Genomic DNA, 17,950 nt, shown 5'->3' with positions numbered 1-17,950 from the left:
GATAGTAGAATTTTGGATGACCTCCATTTAATGATTCTGAATAAGAGTGCCAACCAGGAGTGAGCTGGAATTACCAAACCTAGAAGTAACAAATGCATGGACGAGGATCTCAGCTGAAGATGTATTAAGGAAGGGAGGGTGTGAGTGAGTGATGTTACATAGATGCAAGTAGGTAGTCTTACTGATTGAATGGATACGAGGTCCAAAATTCAACCCTTAGTGGATCAGTCAGATCTGTTTCAGAGAGTTACCAGGAAAAAGATCACAGTTGGTGGTTAATGAATGGAATTTATGATGGAGGCTAATTTCAAACCTTCCTAACATTGGAGAAAAATTTCACACCAGTTGATTTTATCCATAAAAGAACACAGAATCAGATTTATTATCACTGACATATGACATGAAATTGTTTTGTGGCAGCAGTACAGTGCACAGACATAAAAATCTATAAATTACAAAAATAGTGCAAACCAAAATGAATAAAGTAATGGTCATGGGTTCATTGGTCGTTCAGAAATCTGATGTCGGAGGGGGAAGTAGCTGTTCCTGAATTGTTGAGTATGGGTCTTCAGGCTCCTGTACCACCTCCCTGATGGTAGTAACGAGAAGAGGGCACGTCCTGAATGGTAAGAGTCCTTAGTGATGGATGGCACCACCTCTTGAAGATGTTCTTGATTGTGGGGATGATGAGCCCATGGTGGAGCTGGCTGAGTCTACAACCCTCTGCAGCCTCTTGCGATCCTGTACATTGGAGGTTCCATAGCATGCTCTGATGCAACCAGTCAGAATGCTTTCCAACATACATCTATAGAAATTTGTAAGAGTCTTTTGTGACATACCAAATCTCCTCAATCACATCGTGATTGCGTCAATGTGTTGGGCCTAGGATAGATCCTCTGAGATGTTGATGCCCAGGAACTTGAAGCTGCTCACCCTTTCCACTGCTGACCCCTCAATGAGGACTGGTGTGTGTTCTCCTGACTTCCCCTTCCTTAAATCCACAGTCAATTCCTTTTGCCTTGCTAACATTCAGTGCGAGGTTGTTGTTGCGACACCACTCACACTCAACCAGCCAATCTATCTCACTTCTGTAAGCCTCCTCATCACCATCAGAATGAAGCTAATGTTGGAAAAGGATAGGAGAATCTTACTGGAATATCTTGAATGGATTTTTCATACACCAAAGATGAACTCTTGATCTCCCAACCTGCCTCATCATGGCCCTTGCATTTAATATCATTTACCTGCACTGCACTCTCTCTGTAGCTGCAACACTATATTCTGCATTCTATTTTCTTTTTACTACCTCGATGTACTTGTGTATGGTGTGATCTCCTTGAATGGCATGCAGACAAAAGCCTTTCACTTCATCTCAGTACATGTCACAATAATAAACCAATACCAATATGGGGAAGTTTACTTCCCATTTTCTTGTTATATTTCTAGATGCTTTTTGAGTCCCATAGATATCAAACCTAGAGGAAATAAAAGTGCAGACCTAGATGTACATAAAAGGAATAGGACCAAGCAGGCCTATCAACAGATATTTCTAGTTGTATTTATCCACCATTTTCCCTTACCTTGAATGCTGATAATTTGAGCCTGAGCCTCAACCTCTGACTTCGAAAGTTAATTCAACAATTGCACAAGAGTGTGGAAGAAGTTTCTTCCACTGTTAATTTCTTTACATTTATCTTATTTGACCCATTGTTCTTTAAGTATGAACTACTTTGACTCTCTGCCTTATCCCATCTTTTCATCATTTTAAACGTAACTATATGGTGCTTTGATATGTTTTCTAATTCAAGTGAAAAGTGATCTCTGTTAAGTCTGAATTTGTTTGCTTCCATTTGTGTCTGCTTCCATTTGTGTCTAATGAATCTGAAAGGATAATCTAATCAAAAATTAGGAAAGCAATTCCTAAAGCTGATTAGTTTTTGATATTGTAATGTACTGAATATTGTGGTGCAGGATCTCATTAGCTTTTCAATTTCATATTTTCCAACAAATTTTAAAATGAATGCAAGTCTCCTTTTTTCTGATTTTTTTTTTTCTCTTCACTCCGGAGTGTTATCACAACTAAGAACAATTCTGCTCCTGTTATTTTAATTGCATTAAGTGGTAAAAGTTACTATTAATTTAATAATTGCATTTTACTTTGTGCATTGTAAAAGTATGATGTTAGTTTGTTATAGCCCAACAATTCACCTGTAAAGCAGGAGGACTTGCATACAGTTTTCTGCATGTAATCCAAATGGTCGTTTTATAAAACGCAAGAGTTATTTAATGTTTGTTTTTATATTATAGGTTTGAATTCTGTGAGCCAGTCTTTGTGGTTGGGAACTGCATAGATGTCTTGTCAGACAATCTTCAATATGATCGTGTTTATTGTGGAGCTGGAGTCCAAAAAGATCATGAGAATTACATGAAAATCTTCCTGAAAGTTGGTGGAATTCTTGTTATGCCTATGGAAGATCAGGTACTGTTATCCCTTAAAACAGTCGGTTGTGTTTATTAAGTGTTTGTTTTATTGACTTTTCCTTTTGTCCTGTGATATACTTCAAAATTCACTTAAGTCGATCAGTCTTTTGGTGGGTCCTAAGTTCAATTATAGCCCAGACTGATGAAATGTAGGTTGCTTCTGTAAGGGTCTAATCTGACATCGACCTTATCACTCCCATGCTAATTCCCACTGGAAATAGCAACAATGGAAATATTAATTTTTTTTGGTACAATTATGTTCCTCAACTTGAGTAGAAAATTGAAGACTTGAACTATTCATCCCCTGATTGCAAACAGCATCTTCCTGCTATTACCTGTGGGGGGAATGGAGACAAATAACTGCATGGCATTTTGTCGGTGGTACATTCTGCAGCTACTTTGTGCTTGTATTCGAGGGAATGAATGTTAGGGATACCAGTCTAATGGGCTGCTTTGTTCTGGATAATGTTGAGCTGCTTGAGCGTCATTTGAGTTGCACTTACCTAGGCAATCAGAAGGTACTCCATCATATTACTTAATATGTGTCTTGTACATAGTGGAACTGTTTTGGGGATTGGGACTTAAGTCACTCATTGCATGATAACCAAACTCTTTGCTCTTGTAGCCATAGCATTTATGCAGCTGGTCCAGTTGAATTTCTGGTCAATGATGACACCAAGAAGCTAATGGTAGTGGACTTGGTTATGGTAATTCAATTGAATGTCAAGGGGTGGTAGTTAGACTTCCTTCTGTTGGAGATGGTCATTGTTTGGCACTTTGTGGCATAAGTGCTCCTTGGCATTTGTCAGTCCATGCCTGAATGTTAATTACTCCTTGCTGCTTACAGATATGTGCTGCTTGCAGACATACGCTACTGCATTGAAATCGAACCCTGGTGCAATCAGCAGCAAACGTCAGCACTTCTGGCGTCATGGAAGGAAGGGCACTGATGAGGCAGCTGAAGATGGTTGGGTCTAGGACACTGCCCTGAGGAACTCCTGCAGCAGAGTTCTGGGGCTACAATGATTGAGTTATAATGACCACATCCAATGTCGTTTCTGCGAAGTGTGGCTCCAGCCACTGGAATATTTCCCCTTTGGGGCTTAGTAATTTTACTAGAGCTCATAATAAGAACAGCTGACCTGGCCTCTGGTATTCAGTTCCTTGGTCCATGTTTAGACCATGACTGTGGAGCCAAGTAGTCCTGGAGAAATCCAAGCAGGGCGTTGATCAAGATATTGGCAAGTAAATGCCATTTGATTGCACTGTTGATGAAACATTCCATCACTTTGATTGAGAACCGATTGGGCTCTAATTGCTTTGATTGTATTTGTTCTATTCTTTTTGAACAGGATGTACCAAAGCAATTCTCCATTTTATTGGGTAACTGGCAGTGTTGTAAATGTACTAGCCTGGCTAGAGGCACAGTCAATTCGGGAGTGCAAGTATTCTGTATTACAGCAAGGGGGTTGTATAGTCTCCAGTGCTCCTCTCAGGCATTTCTTGATATTGTGAATGGAATTGGGTGAAAGGGAGCTTCTATGATGATAGGGATCTCTGGAGGATGATCAGCTCAGCACATCTGACTTAATGTGGTCACAAATGCTTGAGCCTTCTCTTGAGTACTCACATGCTGAATATTGCTATTGTTGAGAATAAGGATTCACAAGAACATAAAATAGAAAGGTATTGTCTTGCACCCTTTATTAATTTTACTAGAAGCAGATTGTACTTTGTGTACTTGTGGGGATTAGTTGCTGTCTACTAAGAGTACAGAGTTGAATAAAGCTTTCCATCATATTAAGACCTATATTTCTTGATGCAGTTTATTATACATTTCTTGTGCTTTCTAATATTTCTAGGCAAGTTTTTGCAAATGGTGGAATGGAATGATTGTAGAAATAAAATTCCACTTTTAACTGGTAAAGGTTCTTTTGAATGACCTCCTGTAATTACACTTTACAAACCATAGGAGCTTATTCAGATGGTTATTAATATGTGACACAATGCCAATTTCTGAAGTCCCTGGAAAATGCAGTTTTCACATTTCATTGGTTGACAGAAGTACTTTGCATTGTACACACTGGGGGGGGGGAGAGTATGAAAAGCACAATGTAAAACACAAATTAAGGAATGGAATGTTGAAAATTATAAATAGTGGGGTCTTATTTGAGATATCAGATTTGGCACATTGCGCTCTCATCCATTAAGTCAACATTTAAATTTGATCAATCTAGGACAAAGGTGTCTCTACTAAATCCAAGGCTTTCATCTGAAATGAATGTGTAGTCTTAATTCATATTTGTATCTTGTCGACATGATTATGTTAAATTCTCAGTCTTGATTTAGGAATTATTGGTTTAGGAATTTCATCTGTGAAATATGAGCAAGGTGGTGGTTGGTGAGGTATGGGAATTATGACGAGATAGTCGACTTTGCTTGTTAGATGGGTTGTATTTGATCTCTTATGTTTTATTCAGTTGCAGTAGGAAATTGCTCTTAACTGATTATTTGAACAAACCTAAAAATGAATCATGATGTAGTAATGAATTTTACTTAATGTATTTATCTCAGGTTTTTTCAACTCCTAAATTAAGCAATTCAGAGAAAATGTCTTAGCATTTTTTTAAGCTCCTCATCCATTTACTTTTCTTGAACTGTTTATTATGCAATGGTCAATAGCCCAATGGATAGTCCACTGAGCTTGACGTATAGACCTTAATGTAAAGAAAAATAATTTGTTGTAGGAGTAGGCTTATGTATGCTCCAGGTTCCAAAATCTCCAGTTTAAAATCTGATGGCCAAAATTCACAGCCAACTGAAAGAAAAAAAAGCTGGAGATCAGTGATAGGCACTACATAACAGTAAAGCACTAATGTTTTCTGAGTCCAAAATGACGGTAGGATTAGTCTATTTATGAACTGTGACTGTAGAAAGTGTGTATAAAAAATTATTTAACATTCCATGGAGAATACTGCCTCATTTATCTAATGTCCTCCTTCTCCACAGCTTACCCAGATAATACGCACAGGACAAAACACATGGGAAACTAAAAACATATTGGCGGTTTCATTCGCTCCTCTTATCCAACCAAATCGTTCTGACTGCTTCAAGTCAGAGAATGTAAAGCTGCGTAAGTACTCAAAATGCCTTTTTTTTGAAATGGAGAAAACAAGAGAATAATATGAATTGAGCTTGGCCAATATGCATTGGTTTAATGTATGGGACATGAAGGGCCATGCCATTTGTGTGACTCATCCGGAATCATCTGTTGTGTTCTCTGCTAAATATTGAAATGCCATATTAAGAAGGTCTGAGTTTCAAGATGTACACTCAAAAGGGTCAGATTATCTTATACTGGACCCAGCTCACCATCCATAGCCCCTGTATGCCCACGCTTATCTGGGCTGGATGTGAAGGTCTGATCTTACTGGCCCCTGCACCAATGTCTCAGATGGCAGGTTGTAGACTTTGAGTAGTATGATGCAGAAATCCCATCCCCTGGAATACTGCTGACTGGATTTGATAGAAGACAAATAAAAGCAGAAAATGTTGTGAATGTTCAGCAGGTCAGGCAGCATCTATGAAAAGAGAAACAGAGTTAATGTTTCAGGTCAAAGACCCTTTGTCAGAATTGGAAAAGAGAAATCAAGTTAGTTTCAGTTGCAGAGAATGTGCAGCGTGAGGTAGGTTGAACAGAATATCTTTGATGGTATGAGGCTCAGTATTGCAAATTTTTTTTTTTGGCTATTAAGCATAACTTAATAGTTGTACCTATCTCCCTAAGGTTAAGGTTCCTTGAAGAATTTTTCATCAAACAGACAGTTGCCTGAAGCTCTGCATTCTTCTCTCAGTCTGAGATTGTAACTTTTTGTGGCTAGCACCCATTTTACCTGATGTAATTTTTAAACTATCAATAGAATAAATTAAAAATATTTAAAACTTGATGCAACTTGCGTTTAAAATTCCTTTATCTTATACTGTTTTGATTGATATCACTCAAGATTGCTATGATAAAACCAAGGGAAATTATCCCATCATGTTTAAGCATTATTGTTCAAATGAATCAAATATTGGATCCAATTAGGTTGGTCATTTTGTGGTATAATTTTGGGTAAATAGTTGAAAGCCTATACAAGGCTGACATGCCATTTGCCTTTCTAATTGTTTGGTGTATCTACATGTTAACTTTTTGGTGTGTACCTGTATATAAGAATCCCCATACTCCACTGAATGCCACTAAACACTTGGTCTTATTTTGTTTTAAATTGCATTTTAAATTCTTCGTATCAAAATGATTTCACACTGCCCCTATATATTATACTCCATCTTCCCAGTTATTCAGCCACCTTGTATGGTTTAATGACTTCTTTCCTCCTCCACAGTTTACTTGATCACTTGGATTTTTATCATTTTTAAACCTGAATATATTCTTCTTGATCCCCCTTCTGAATGATTAATACAGATTTTGCATAACGGAGGCTGAAGCATGGATATTCACAGTACTCCCACACCTGTACCCTGCCAGGCCAAAATCCATTAATTTGTGCTCTTGTTTTCAGTCCATGAGGCAATCCTGAATCCCATGCTAATATATTGTTGTAATGCCATTAACATCTCATCTAATGTCTCGTGAAAATCCAAATGTGCGCCATAAACATTCCTTTCTCTATCTCGAATGGGTGCAAGTTTACTTTTGCCAGTCTTGCTTCTTAGCTTTTACTTTCATTTATCAAGCCATTGATGGCCTCCACTAACCTATGTGCTTTTAAATATGTTCTTGCTTTGTGCAAAGTTAGCTTGCTGGTAATTTTTTCCTTTTCCTAAATAGCAATGCCCAATACAGTTGCAAGGCTTTATGCAAATAATATTGTCAGGTTGTGGAAGGTGCAAAACAAGCTTTAGCATTCAAACAGATGTTCCTTCAGAAGAAAAATTGACAGCCAGCAAAATCTCAATTTTCTAATTAATTTTAAAATATTCAGAAACTGTTCAAAGTCATTTAAACAAGCTTTTCCTTTTTTTTAAAAAAAAGGAATACAACTCTGAAAACAGTTAACTAACCTCAATTTTAAAAAAAATGTAAATACCATGCTTGTTGCACTATAGTTGTTCCCCTCCATTGTGCACCAAGTTCAGCTAGATCTAGCTCAGCAGGCATGTTCCCAAGTGCAAATGCTGGGGAACTGAAGCAAGTTTGCACTCTGCTACGGGACTCTTTGGTACTTGTGCATAGTGATGTCAGCTGTATGGGGACGAATACAATCCTTCCCAGCAAGTTCTGTCCCACTATATTTCTTACTAGCTTCCTCTCCATTTTCTTCCTTTTCCATTCTTTGCTGAATTGTTTTAATTTCTCCCAATCTTCTGATTTGTTACTTTTTTGCAAGATTTAATCTATACCATCTTTAACTATTATAGCTGGTGGTTTTATAGTTTATCCACTGGAGTTTTTATTTCTCAAAACAGTGTATATTCATAGGCAATCATTACTTATTTCTTTGTTTGTCATTGCTTGTCTCCTGTAACTTTTTCCTGCACCTCAAACAACTTGTTCCCATATCTCTTTTAATTGTCTGTTTAATTTTATGGCCCTAATTTCAGAAGTAACCTTGCTTCTCTTGCATTTAATATGAAATTCATATTATAACTTCTCCATGAAAAGCACCATAGGATTAATAACTATCTGTATATAATTACATACAGGATCTAAAATAACCTGTATTTCCTTGTGTGGTCCTAGTCCTCCAAGCTTTTTTCACCAATTTGAATTTCCTGGTTTATCTAAAGATAAATCTTCATTGTTTTATTATTCTTTTCACATTGTCTTCCAATTTCCTCAATGGTAGGCTCTCAAATTCTATTATTCTAGAGAGCTCTCAAACTACTACAAGATATCTTTATTAGTCACGTGTACATCGAAACACACAGTGAAATGCATCTTTTGCAATAGTGTGTTCTGGGGGCAGCCCGCAAGTGTTGCCACGCTTCTGGCACCAACATAGCATGCCCACAACTTCCTAACCTGTATGTCTTTGGAATGTGGGAGGAAACCCATTGGTGTTCTTTGCTCTTTATTGAATTCATTCATTTATTGACTTTTTTTTTACTTTCTCTCTGGTGGCTTTGTATCATTTGTTTGCTTACATCCTTCTCTATTTTGTCTGTCTTTACTTGAGAGAAGTACTCTGGAATATTGAGTGCCTAACCTTTTTGCCGTGCAGGCAGATCTCCATTATAGCCATTAGAGGAAACCATTTATCTTAATTTGAATCATGTATTTACATGTTTAATTAAAATTGTTTCACACATTTGTCCTGACACTAGCCTTGGTTACTAATGGCATATTACTTTGAACTCTGTAACTTGTAGATAAAGTCTGCTTGATTCTGCCCAACATCACTACTATACAACCTTCAGTGTTTCACTGAAACTTACAAATTTAACTCTGTTTGATTCTCTTCCTCTCCTTTATTAAAGTCCTATCTTGCAAAATTATCATTTGATTCTTTGGACACTGGTCTCAGCCAGATGCATCCATGTTTCATTTAAATCTCCATCCTTGTAATAAATGGAATTGGTTAAAAATGTATGTATACATATCACTTAAAAACAGAATTCCATATCTGTGAATCCAATTATCTCTGAGGGTTGAACTCGCAGTACACCATTCAATGCTGATCTAATCTTCTGACTGCAATTCACTCAATCAGTGTTTTCTTTCATTTCAACTACTTCGGCTGTCCGCAACTATTCCTTGTTCTCTCTGCTGCTTAAAATCCCCATCTGTTCCGCTGTCACCCCAAACTTGATTGTTGCAAAATCAAATCAGAAAATGCTCAAAATACTTACCAGGTCAGACAACATCTATGGAGAGAAAAACTGAGTTGATGCTGCTTTCTCATACTGCCTGATCTGCTGAGTATTTGTAGCACTTTTTGTTTCAAATTTCTAGCATTAGCAGTTCTTTTTCATTTTGATAGCTCCAAAGTTATCTAGGCAATTTTTTATAAATTTCAGCTGGTGTTCTTTGTCATATTCTTCATACTCCTGCTTTCCCAATGCTCTTGTGTTTGCTAACCTATCCTGACATGTAGTCCCTTAATTTCTTATTTAATAATGTTAACTATTTCTTTGTATCTTGCCATGGTTTCCGACCTTCCATTAGCACCTCCTTAAACCCCCATATTTCTTGCCTATCACTACAATTTCCTCACTCTGCATCTTGAGCAGCATCCTTCCCTATTATTAGTTGGTTTGCTTACTGTAATATCAATCCTTGTATCCCTCTGCCTATTCTTTCAAGATCTCTGAAATCTACTTTATTGAACTAGTTTTCAGTTGCCTTTCCTCATATGTTCCCCTATATCCAGCACATCATGTAAACCAGCCTCCCCTACATAGTCTGTCTACACTTCTTGCTACCTTGGTAAAGCAGTCAACATATTCAAAGACCTCACCCACCCTGGACACTCTCTCTTCCCCCTCCTCCCATCGGGCAGAAGGTACAAAAGCCTGAAAGCACGTACCACCAGGCTCAAGGACAGCTTCTATCCCGCTGTTATAAGACTATTGAATGGTCCCCTTGTATGATAAGATGGACTCTTGACCTCACAATCTACCTCATTATGGTCTTGCACCTTACTGTCTGTCTGGCTGCCTGCGCTGCACTTTTTCTGTAACTGTAACATTTCATTCTGCATTCTGTTATTGCTTTTCCCTTGTACTACCTCAATGTACTGGTGTGATGAAATGATCTGTATGGATGGCATGAAAAACAGTTTTTCAATGTACCTCAGTACATGTGACAATAATAAACCAATTTACCTCTGCTTTATTATCCAGGTTTTTTCCTTTGTCCTATTTCAGAAACCATTTAGAACATTTTTCAATGTTTTATGTTAATTTTATTTGCATTGAGTTCTATAATTACAGTGGCATGCAAAAGTTTGGGCACCTCTGGTCAAAATTTCTGTTACTGTGAATAGCTAAGCTAGTAAAAGATGACCTGATTTCCAAAAGGCAAAAAGTTAAAGATGACACATTTCTTTAATATTTTAAGCAAGATTATTTTTTTATTTCCATCTTTTACAGTTTCAAAATAACAAAAAAGGAAAAGGGCCCGAAGCAAAAGTTTGGGCACACTGCATGGTCAGTACTTAGTAACACCCCCTTTGGCAAGTGTCACAGCTTGTAAACGCTTTCTGTAGCCAGCTAAGAGTCTTTCAATTCTTGTTTGGGGGATTTTCGCCCATTCTTCCTTGCAAAAGGCTTCTAGTTCTGTGAGATTCTTGGGCTGTCTTGCATGCACTGCTCTTTTGAGGTCTATCCACAGATTTTTGATGATGTTTAGGTTGGGCAACTGTGAAGGCCATGGCAAAACCTTCAGCTTGTGCCTCTTGAGGTAGTCCATTGTGGATTTTAAGGTGTGTTTAGGATAGTTGTCCTGTTGTAGAAGCCATCCTCTTTTCATCTTCAGCTTTTTTTTTTAAAAAGACAGTGTGATGTTTGCTTCCAGAATTTGCTGGTATTTAAGTGAATTCATTCTTCCCTCTACCAGTGAAATGTTCCCCGTGCCACTGGCTGCAACACAAGCCCAAAGCATGATCGATCCACCCCCGTGCTTAACAGTTGGAGAGGTTTTTTTTCATGAAATTCTGCACCCTTTTTTTTTCTCCAAACATACCTTTACTCATTGTGGCCACAAAGTTCTATTTTAACTTAATCAGTCCATAGGACTTGTTTCCAAAATGCATCAGGCTTGTTTAGATGTTCCTTTGCAAACTTCTGACGCTGAATTTTGTGGTGAGGACGCAGGACACAGTAGAACAGTGCACCACCACTCCAGAGTCTGCTAAATCCTCCTGAAGGTCTTTTGCAGTCAAACGGGGGTTTTGATTTTCCTTTCTGGCAATCCTACGAGCAGTTCTCTCAAAGTTTTCTTGGTCTTCCAGACCTCAACTTGACCTCCACTGTTCCTGTTGACTGCCATTTCTTAATTACATTACGAACTGAGGAAAGGGCTACCTGAAAACACTTTGCTATCTTCTTATAGCCTTCTCCTGCTTTGTGGGCATCATTTATTTTAATTTTCAGAGTGCTAGGCAGCTGCTTAGAGGAGCCCATGGGTGCTGATTGTTGGGACAAGATTTGAGGAGTCAGGGTATTTATAAAGCTTTGAAATTTGCATCACCTGGCCTTTTCTAACGATGACTGTGAACAAGCCATAGCCCCAACAAGCTAATGAAGGTCTGAGACCTTGGTAAAAGTTGTCTGAGAGCTCAAATCTCTTGGGGTGCCCAAACTATTGCACGGTGCTCCTTTCCTTTTTTCACTCTAAAATTGTACAAAACAAAAAAATAATCCCCTAGTCTTGCTTAAAATGTTGAAAAGAATGTTTCATCTTTAACTCTATGACTTTTGGAGATCAGTTCATCTTCTACTCACTTAACTATTCACAGTAACAGAAATTTTGACCAGGGGTGCCCAAACTTTTGCATGCCACTGTACATGGGATAATTATTTCCTTTATTTTTCAAGTATACTTTTTGGTGAAAACCAGAGAGATGGAGCTGTTCTGCATTATTTATGGAGAAAGCTTCTAAATGTATAATTCTTTGACTTTAAGTTTTGTTACTTTTAGTTCTATTTGTCTATGTTGAAAGATGCATTTATTAACCATTTTAAATAAGTAGTTAGATAATATAGCCATGAAATTGCCAGGTTTATCCAAGAAACCTGAACATCTCAGAACAAAAATGCTAAAGTAGAAAATAGTTGCACAGGTACCTACATGCCAAGGAGAAAAATGTGCGTGTTTGGAAAGATCAATTAAGCGCTGAACTGAATTCCCAAAAAACTGGAACGAAACCAACTTTGAGCCTGCCTATTTTAAGAGAGTCTGGACAAGGTTAAGTAACCAACCCAAATTGTGGGAGAAGGGTTGGTAATATGTACTATTACATTAATAATTATTGTATTTTTGACTTGTATCATATGATTTTCCAAGAACTCTAAACTTGGCAGGTGAAATTTTTGAGGAAGATTGAGTAGATGAGGAAATTGTTCTGTTTGCTGAGTAGGAGGAGCAGAAGCATTTCTTTCAGTCTTAAGCTGCCCTATACCTCCTGCCTCCCAACCGTCACTGGACTACAAACCAAGAGTTTTAAAAACAGTAGGATTTTTGAAAAACCTTCCTTGCAGTTTTCATTGTCTCCAGACAGTTTGCAGCAGAGTGCAGCCTGAAGATAAAATTCAAAACTTTATGTTTAAATGTTTAGACACACGCAGTTGTCCAAAACCATCCAGGCATCTCGGGCTATTGCTTCTCATCCAGTTCTGACTTGGTAACCTCCAGCTCCACTTCTTATCTACATGTTTACTCCTCTGAGATATTATTCATGGTTATGCAACCACTTTTCTTAAATGTGCTGTTGCTTCCCAGATTTATTCCTCCAGAATTTTCATTGATCTTATGACCACTTTTAACCTGGATCACAGATGATTTAATTTTTGCCCAATTGAACTTTGGAAAACTAGACCATCACTTTTGGCAATAGCTATCAATTTGTCTTTTGCTATTGAGTTTGTCCCCTCTATCTTCTATTTTCTTCGGTATATTGTAGGTTATCAGACATTGTTTAAATAATAATTATTGTTTTCGGGATCCATCTCAACTAACTTGAACATTTACTATATATGGCCTTTTTTGTCCACACTTGTAATAAGTGGGTGTTCAATCTTATTGAGCTCTTATCACACTCTTTAGTGAATTTCACTACTGGCAAAGCAGTTCAGTGTGACATGGCTCTTTTTCATTTTTATACTGATGATCTAAATAGAAAGACTGGGGGGGAAGAAAACTCTAAAATGGGTTTTAATTACATGCATATGGCTAGGACTGATTTTACTCACTCCTTAATTCCACTTCGGGTGAGGAATATATACAAAGCCTTGATCTGTTGTGTGCAATGCCAAAGGTAATCAAGTAGCATAATGCATGAATTAAACAAGAAGTATATTATATTTTGTTTTCAATAGCACCGGTAACTGTAAGATGCCTGCAGGACTTGGCAAGAATTTACATTCGTCGCAATCTTAGAAACTTGATAAATCAAGAGTTACAGGCCAAAAGCAGTCTTCAGAAGGTTGCACCTAAACGGAAACGCAAGAAGCTCCGCAGACGTAAAATTGATACCTATGTGTTTGTAGGCAATCAGTTGATACCTCAGCCATTTGACAGTGATGAAGATGACAAAATGGAAGAAGAGAATAGAGAGGAGGAAGAAAAAGAGTTAAATGAAGGCCTCAAACAAGAAGAAGTTCCTCCAAATTTGCTTCGGGAGAGAATTCTGAGTTTGCCACTACCAGAATCTTTGAAAGCCTACCTAACATTTTATAGACAAAAGTAGCACTGAACAAAAATAATCTTAAGTTTTGTCCACTGGTATGTCTGTTTGAGTTCTCAAATGTAGCATTTTTTCATATAATCACTCCAAAAAAGGCAGTTGTTTGAATATAAAGAAAAGATTTCAACATTAAACATATGACAACATTGATTTGATTACTTTTAATTCATTGACTAAGGATAACTTAATTATCTTCACTGGCAAAGGCAGTTAAAATACTGTGTGCATATTTAAAAATTCAAACAGAGTACTTCAGATTGTACACATTTGTCCGAGAGTAACATTTTTGAGAAGGTGAAGGATTTCATATTTTCTAAGATGAACTGAAAAGTATGTTATTTTTAAAGTTGCATAACGTTTTAAACATTTAAATGGTGAGTATCATTCAATATAACTAGATTGATCAGATTTGCAGGTTTACTTAATATTAACATTTCCCTTTGTTCATCAAGTATATGCAACGTACCATAAATAACAGACATAAAGCAATGTATTTGTTTAACTTCAAAATCTCTCAATCTAAGGAAAGACTTTTCTATTGCAATGCAAAAAAAACCTGTCCTCTTGGAGCAGCTTGGTTCCAGTATATGGATTTAGCTATACCAGCAGTTGTTGGTAGTTGTACAACTACTTAACAATATTCATTGCCCACAAGTAATATCTGGCAGGTCCTATAAGTGGTTGTTAATTACTGGTATGTTTAGATTCAAAACCTTGTATAATGTGCTTATATAGCAATGCACTTTAGAACTTTCAAAAATTTAAGTTTGCCAAGACTTTTAAACTTTTTGACAAAAACTTGCTTTGTGACTTATTATTTTTGAATTCTGTTCTTCCAGTGTTAGAACAGTGAAATGCTGTTATCTTTGTCACTTTGAAATTACTTTGGGATGGTAAATACCCTTAAACAATACTCTGGGATATTAGGGATTATGTAGCAAATTTGCAAAAATGTTAAGTAAGGCAGAATACCATAGCCACTGAGTTGCTTACTGAAATATTTGCTCATTTGCACCTCTCCTGATTCCTTAGATGGTGTTACAGCTCAGGGAGAGGACACAGAGGGATATTTTCTTTATACCATGTACAGTAGGTTATTATGGTATACCAAGGTGATTAATCCATGGTGGATTGTGAACTTGGTGATAATACTTGGAGTGATATTCAGGTAAATATTAGACTTTTTGTACAGACATTGAAAATTCTTTTTTTCTGCACTGTCATTTAATCTATTATACAGTAGTTTAAGACAATAGATGTATTTTCATAGTTATGTAATTTTCTGTAACTTTTTGATCAAGAAATATAAATTCATGTTTAGAAGTGTTGCTTTTGGTGTTGGAAGTATGGTTTGTTTCATTTCATACAATTAGTATTTCTCAGCTGAATAGCAGTTATATGAAAGCTCAATTTAAATGAATAAGTTGCTTCTGTAAACATTGATTTGGGGAAATATTTTGCAATAAAATTGATATTCTTGTGTCTTGGTTGTGACAACTTTATAATACTTTTTTGAATGCTCAGATGTAAATTAAAGTTTATCACTGTGGCAAAAAGTGCCAGAAGAATGGCACCAATAAAATGAGCAACTCTAATGGTACCTTTTGCATCCATTAAATTTCAAACCCTACTTGGCATGGACATGGTGGGCCAAATGGCCTCTTTCTATGCTGTATGACTCTGTCTTTGAGTAAAAGCAGTTCTTTCCCTCATCACCCCCTCTAGTGCCTCTTCAGTTTTCTACTCTGCTTCTTTGAACATTATTGATGCATTTCATCTGAGCCAAGTGATTCTTCCATAGCTGCCAAATCTTTAGCATTAGTTTGGCATCTCAGCCAATATTTCACACTCTTGAATGACAACATCTCTATTGCATTTTTCTGATGTGCAGTCTGAAGCAAAGTATTCATTGAAAGAACCATGCCAGTATCTTCAGGCTCTATAACACTGGTTAGCTTTGTTTTGTCTATTAAGTGCCTAATATGCCCTACTCTTGTGTTACCAAAACAGGAAAACTACCTAGTGTAATCATGGGTATGATGATACCTGATTTTTGCACAGGTTATAATCAGGTAGGAGATCATGTTGATTGGGCCTCCAGATGGACAAAATGTACACTATGATTTTGGGGAGCAGGTCTTTGTTGACTGGCTGGAAGTAGTTGAAGAGACATTTGGTGCTGATGTTCCTTGTGGTGGACAGTGGGAGATACCTCTGCTTAGTACAACTGATTTGTCTGCTTTCCTGAAGATGGTCACTATTTCAGCATCTGTGAGATCCCTTGGAATATCCTCCACTTCCCAGATGTGGACAATGAGATTGTGGGGTTGTGACTGAAGCTCTTAACTGCTGTATTTTAGGACTTCAGCAGGGATACCATCTGCTCCTGAGCCTTGATAATAGTCATAGAGTTGATCAGCATTGAAAGTGTCCCTTTGGCCCAGCTCATCCATGCCAACCATGATACCTATCTGTGCTAATCTCATTTGCCTGTATTAGTCCAGTATCCCTCTACTTTCCTGGCCAAGTACCTGTCTAAATGCCTTTTAAACATTATGATTGAGTTAGGCTTTCTTGACCTCTTGCCAGTCAGGAGTGGAGCAAGGATAGGCTGATGCTTCATTCAAGATCTCCATTGACTCCTGGTAAGCTCTAGCCCATCACCACTCAAAGTGGAGGAGGAGCCTCTTGGATGGTATTGAGAAATTGGTCTGCTTCCAACACATGGATTCAGAGGCAAACATTTCCACATGCATGTGCACACACAAATTTGGACTGAAGGCACAAATATAGTGTGAAAGCACACACCACCAGGCTCAAGGATATCCTTTATCCCACTGTTAATAAGACTATTAAATGGTTACCCAGATGGACTCTTGACCTCACAATCTACCTTGTTATGGCCTTGCACCTTATTGTCTGCCTGTACTACACTTTCTCTGTAACACTTTATTCTGCATTCTGTTTTTGTTTTCCCTTGTACTACCTCAATGCACTGTTGTAATGAATTGATCTGTATGGGTGTCATGCAAAACAGTTTTTCACTGTACCTCAGTACATGTGATGATGATAAACCAATTTACCAATAGGATTGTAGTGCCTCACAAACTGCACACTGCCTGCCTCATCAACCACTACCTACCGCCTTTTTCTTAGAGGTTGCTGTTCTCACATTGACCACCTTGGAACCCACAAGGCCACGGTAGAAATAAGTCATCCTCGATCCTGAAGGTCTGCCTAAGGGAACAAGATTAAACCGTAGATTACTATTTAATACCAGAAAATTGCAACAGGTTATATAACAATTCAAAGTCAGTTTGATGCAATTAGTTTCCACTTTATTATTTCTGCCAAAAAGAATGCTTGTCCATTTGTATGCTGAATTTATATCGAGACTGAGGCAGAACTTCAATGTCCCTATGTAGATGTTGTTAATGTTGAAAAACAGCACCATCTGCAGGCAAAACTGCTGCAGAATTGTTGCATGATGGATAGGTGGGGAGAAGCAAGGGACTTCAAAAGCTATTTGAATACGTTGGCTTTTACCACCTCAGCTGGTCAGCATCTCGAGACTCCTGAAGACCAGCCTGCTGCTTAGTTAATCACACCTGCGGGATACACATGTTGCACTGTAAGAAGTTTCATTAAGTCTAATGAACTTTTTCAGATTTTCCAGCACACTAAAGCTATAGAAAGAATGGCAAATACAAATTAATTTCCCTTTTATTTAATTAAGATGATTCAAATGTGTTTATTTTTAATTGCATTCTATTGTATTTGATCCATTATTTTAATCTCTGACCTCTGCAAACCCTACAAAATACAGAGGTAAGGTGTGGAGACAATGGAATGGTGGAATTTGCTGGGACTCTTTTTTAAATTAAAAAAAACACTATAGCAGTTTTATTTATTAATGTCACTTAAGTGTTTTTTAATCTTTGAATGTCTAAGCCATTCAGAATCATTAAACTTAAACAACAATGTTAACAGCCAGTAAGCCTTAGTGTGGGGATCACCAATTATCAAGGCAATCTTAGAGGCAGAGTCTGTCATGCAATTTA

General features: G+C 37.4%; 1 protein-coding gene across 4 annotated transcripts in view; it reads left to right on the top strand.

Annotated features, from left to right (window-relative positions):
* pcmtd1 (protein-L-isoaspartate (D-aspartate) O-methyltransferase domain containing 1) overlaps positions 1-15,484 on the top strand; it is a 76,644-nt gene extending 61,160 nt beyond the window's left edge. For all 4 annotated transcript variants that reach the window (XM_052022964.1, XM_052022963.1, XM_052022962.1 and 1 more), the window contains 3 exons: positions 2,308-2,479; positions 5,491-5,614; positions 13,522-15,484. In XM_052022964.1, the coding sequence (XP_051878924.1) occupies positions 2,308-2,479; positions 5,491-5,614; positions 13,522-13,892 (667 nt within the window). In that variant the 3' untranslated portion in view covers positions 13,893-15,484. The remainder of the gene's footprint in view (positions 1-2,307; positions 2,480-5,490; positions 5,615-13,521) is intronic.
* The last annotated feature ends 2,466 nt before the right edge of the window (positions 15,485-17,950 follow it).

The sequence above is a fragment of the Pristis pectinata genome, chromosome 9 (genome assembly GCF_009764475.1).
Source record: "Pristis pectinata isolate sPriPec2 chromosome 9, sPriPec2.1.pri, whole genome shotgun sequence".
Lineage (NCBI taxonomy): Eukaryota > Metazoa > Chordata > Chondrichthyes > Rhinopristiformes > Pristidae > Pristis > Pristis pectinata.
The sequence above is the reverse complement of the archived record's forward strand: the minus strand, read 5'-3'. Positions and strand labels throughout refer to the sequence as shown.